General features: G+C 38.3%; 1 protein-coding gene across 1 annotated transcript; it reads right to left on the bottom strand.

Moving 5' to 3' along the window:
* Positions 1–306: 306 nt before the first annotated feature.
* LOC145104161 (RNA-binding KH domain-containing protein) lies at positions 307–3,523 on the bottom strand. Its single transcript, XM_079041440.1, has 7 exons — positions 3,399–3,523; positions 2,375–3,039; positions 1,800–2,288; positions 1,477–1,716; positions 1,060–1,394; positions 872–968; positions 307–799 (listed from the first exon to the last, which is right to left on the bottom strand). Exons 2-7 carry the CDS (start codon positions 3,017–3,019, stop codon positions 668–670), a joined length of 1,938 nt encoding a protein of 645 aa, XP_078897566.1. The 5' UTR covers positions 3,020–3,039; positions 3,399–3,523; the 3' UTR covers positions 307–667.
* Between the last annotated feature and the right edge of the window lie 203 nt (positions 3,524–3,726).

The raw sequence follows: 3,726 nt of genomic DNA, 5'->3' as shown, positions 1-3,726 counted from the left end.
CTTAAATAGAAGCACATGGATTAATTCAAGTTGGAAAAACAACATGAAGAATATGTTGAAAGCTTTGTGTTTCTAGTTTAAAAGAGTTTTTTTTTTTTTTTTTTTTGAGTTATAGAGGATGAACTTTCTAGGTAGATTAGAAACTACCAAAATATATCCAGAGTTGGCTTTGTTTTTCTCCTGTTTTTACCACAGCTGCAGAAAACGACTTTCCATGAATCAAGAAGATCAAGCAAAGCAGATAATCATTTCAGAATGCATCATTTCAAGAACGGATTACACCCAAGATTCAAAGAGCAAGAGGGATACGATGAAATATTCAGAAAAATCAATTTATCACGATTAAAATTACAACCGCACGCACGATCATAAAGACAGAAAGTCAAAGAGTTATTAAAAAAGAGTATGGAATGAGAGAAAGATCCTACTAAAGTCTTATGAAGACTCCCACTGGATAGAACACTACAGAAGAGCCTAAGATGAATCAATCTTAGCATGCATGCAGCCACTCCCAGATGATCTTTGGAAGAAAGTAAAGAGATCCAGCAGAAAGAACCGAATAGAAGGAGATACGTTTTCATGTCTATAAATAAAACTAAATGCGCAGTGCACTAAGGAAAAGGTCCCATGAATTTAAGCCAAATTCACCTTCATTGTCAGACAGAAATCAGGTAGCCATTATGAAAGCCTGAATCATGTTTTCAGCTGAACGTTTTTGTTCAGGTGTTCCAGATATTATGGCAACACGATCACCTCGCGATGATTTGGAATCAGATATCTCTACAACAGCTCCAGATATCTGTCAAACAACAAAATCCCAAATCAGAAAACCAATCGATTTTTTGGACCAAAAAAATAGAAAATAAATCACCTTTCGAATATTGTCTACATTGGCTCCACCTTTACCCATCACCTTACCCACCGCATGAGCAGGGATAAGCATCTCAGAACCATCAGGAGGAGGCAATCTGCTTCACATCACATACATATATCAAAATAACAGGGGCAAAAAGGTCAAAAGTACAAAAAATATTGTGAGAAAGAAAGAAAAGTACGCACCCCCCATAGAACTTTGATGGATATGAAGAGGATAAAGATCCATAGCCATTGTCACTCATCGGTAGTGAACCATATCCATAGCCTGAAGGAAGCATACCCATACCCATACCCATACTGCTCCCAGGTTCACCTCTATGACTATGTTCATAACCCAATGAAGGGGGGACACTTGGCAACACTGGAGGCACAGGAAGTCCACTGCCACCAGCATACATGGAATCATTCCCTGAAGATTGATTATGACCACCACTATCCCTATCTTTCAGAACATCATCTCTAAGCCTAAGAACTATTTGAACAAGTGCATCCCTCACACTCCCAACTTCTCCAATCACCTAAAAGTTTCAACAAACACTCAGATTTTAATCTGAATAGAGTCATAGACAAGTGTTTAAAGATAGATAGAATCAAGAGTACCTCAACAAGTTCATCATTAACATCTGCACATTTGGGTTTATCACCTTTTGATATACGAACATCTGCTCTTGTTCTCTTCCGAATTTCATTTATGATAGAACCACTTTTACCAATGATGCACCCGATGACTTTAGAAGGGACAAGGAGCCTAAAAGAAACGTTTTCTTCTTCTTCCTCACTTATCTTTCCTTGAAGCAATAGAACTGCTTCAACAGCCATGGATTTTATATCATCCAATGACTGCACAAGTTCCGTTTAACAACTCAGAAAGAAAGAAAGAAAGAAAAAATTGATGAACCTTTGAGAGTGTAGAGAACAATTACCTCTGTTGCTGCAACTGTAATAATGCATTCATCGCGTCTGGTATCATCAACATCAACACGAGCACCACTAGCTTCTCTGACACTTCTAATGGCAGCACCACCCCTTCCAATAACACGACCAATCTTGTTAAATGGGCACAGCACCCTTACGAGTAACTCCCCTGATGCAGATGCACCACCATACCCCGAAACTACAGGGAGGGCAGAAGAGTAAATTGGCCATGTGTTCCCTGAATCCGCATACCCTTGAAGTTCTGGTACATGTGAACCACCTAGAACAGATGGAAGAGGTCTGGAAGGCACATATGGATCTACACCTGGGTATAGACCAGAAGCAGGATAGATGGGTACATCAGAAGGTATTATGATGTTTGGAGGAGCTTCAGGAACAGATGTTTCAAGAGGAATCTCTTCCTTTGGAGTAAACTTGTACATAATTGAGGAGACTGCAAACAGTGCTTTCTTCACAGCCTCTGGTTCACCAGTTATCTATATTCAAGAAAGTAATGAAAATAGAATATCAGCAATGTGTGAAACTTCAGATGAAGAGAGAATTTCAGGGAATAAAGGCTAACCACAACAAAGTTGTCAAAGTCCATGGCACACGAATGATTAGGATCACTAATATCTTTTGGAGTAACTTTAATGTTTGCCCTTGTCCTGCTTCTTAATTTCTTTATAGTTGCCCCAGCCTTTCCAATAATATTTGCAGACTGGCTAGCTGGAACTAGAAGTTGGCATTCTTCCTTATCTTTCCACTTTTTATCAGAATCGCCAGCTGTTTCTGCTACATTTGCAATTGCATTATGCACCTTAATAAGTGCATCCTGGGCAGGGCATAAAGGGTCACGATCACCAAGTTCTTCATCAGGCTCAATTTCCTCTTTCTCCTTAATATAACAATATATTGTTATGACTCTGTTTTTGGTGCCAGGAAATGGATCTACTACCTTAACCTTTGCTCTTGTATCTTGTCTTATTGAATTTATGACCTTCCCACTCTTTCCAATCACACTGCCAATGAATCTGCCTGGACATAGTATTCTGTAAGCAACCAATTCATCATTACCCCTGTTGTTGTTATTACTTCTATCATCTCTTTCGTTTCCTCTTCTTCTCTGGTTCTTATGATCGCCATTGCCACCGTCTTTCTCCCTCCCCCTATCCCTGTCCCTTTCTCTCTCCCTCTTGTTGCGCTGCCGCTTTCCACTTTCACCCATACTTCACAATACGACTCCTCCTGCACACATCAACGAACGCCAATAAATAAAGAATTAAGCAATAGAAACTTTAATTGTCCGTATTTAGCGGAGATCATTCAATCAATTAAATTGGAACTGCCGATAAGTTGTAGCAACTCAAAATCACAGGGGAATTAAGAGATTGTGGTAAATACAATCAATCAAAATTATAAATATGAAGTTCAAATTTTCCCAAAAAAGAACTATTTAGGGGCGATGAAGAGAAGGGATTGAATGAAACATGACAAAAATATCAAAAAACCATAATATGCAACGAATTAATAGCACGAGAACCACAATTACTGTATAGATGCATTAATTACATAATAGGTAAGAACAAAAACGAAGGGAATCGGACCTGATTGAGATGAACGGCAAGAAGGACCCAAAAAAAACCCTAGTGTACGTTACGAAGATGTTCGTATCGAAGCTAATAAAGATGAGCCTTTATAAAACACATACCACATACTACAAATATTTCCCCCATAGACTTTTTATACTAACAAGTTCGGTCCATTATTTAGAGGATCCGTTACAAAAAATATTATTTTGATTTTAAATCCTTTAACTTACACAACTTCATAAATTGATTTTCATACGTGAAGGGTAAACCCGTAAAAAAGTACGGATCCGTTTGTGGTTCAACAAATTTATCGTATTTTAGTTCATGCTATTTCATATGTTTG

Source organism: Lactuca virosa, chromosome 4 (assembly GCF_052849685.1).
Source record: "Lactuca virosa cultivar CGN04683 chromosome 4, Lactuca_virosa_CGN04683_v6, whole genome shotgun sequence".
NCBI classification, from domain to species: Eukaryota; Viridiplantae; Streptophyta; class Magnoliopsida; order Asterales; family Asteraceae; genus Lactuca; species Lactuca virosa.
This window is presented reverse-complemented; position numbering and strand designations above follow the sequence as displayed.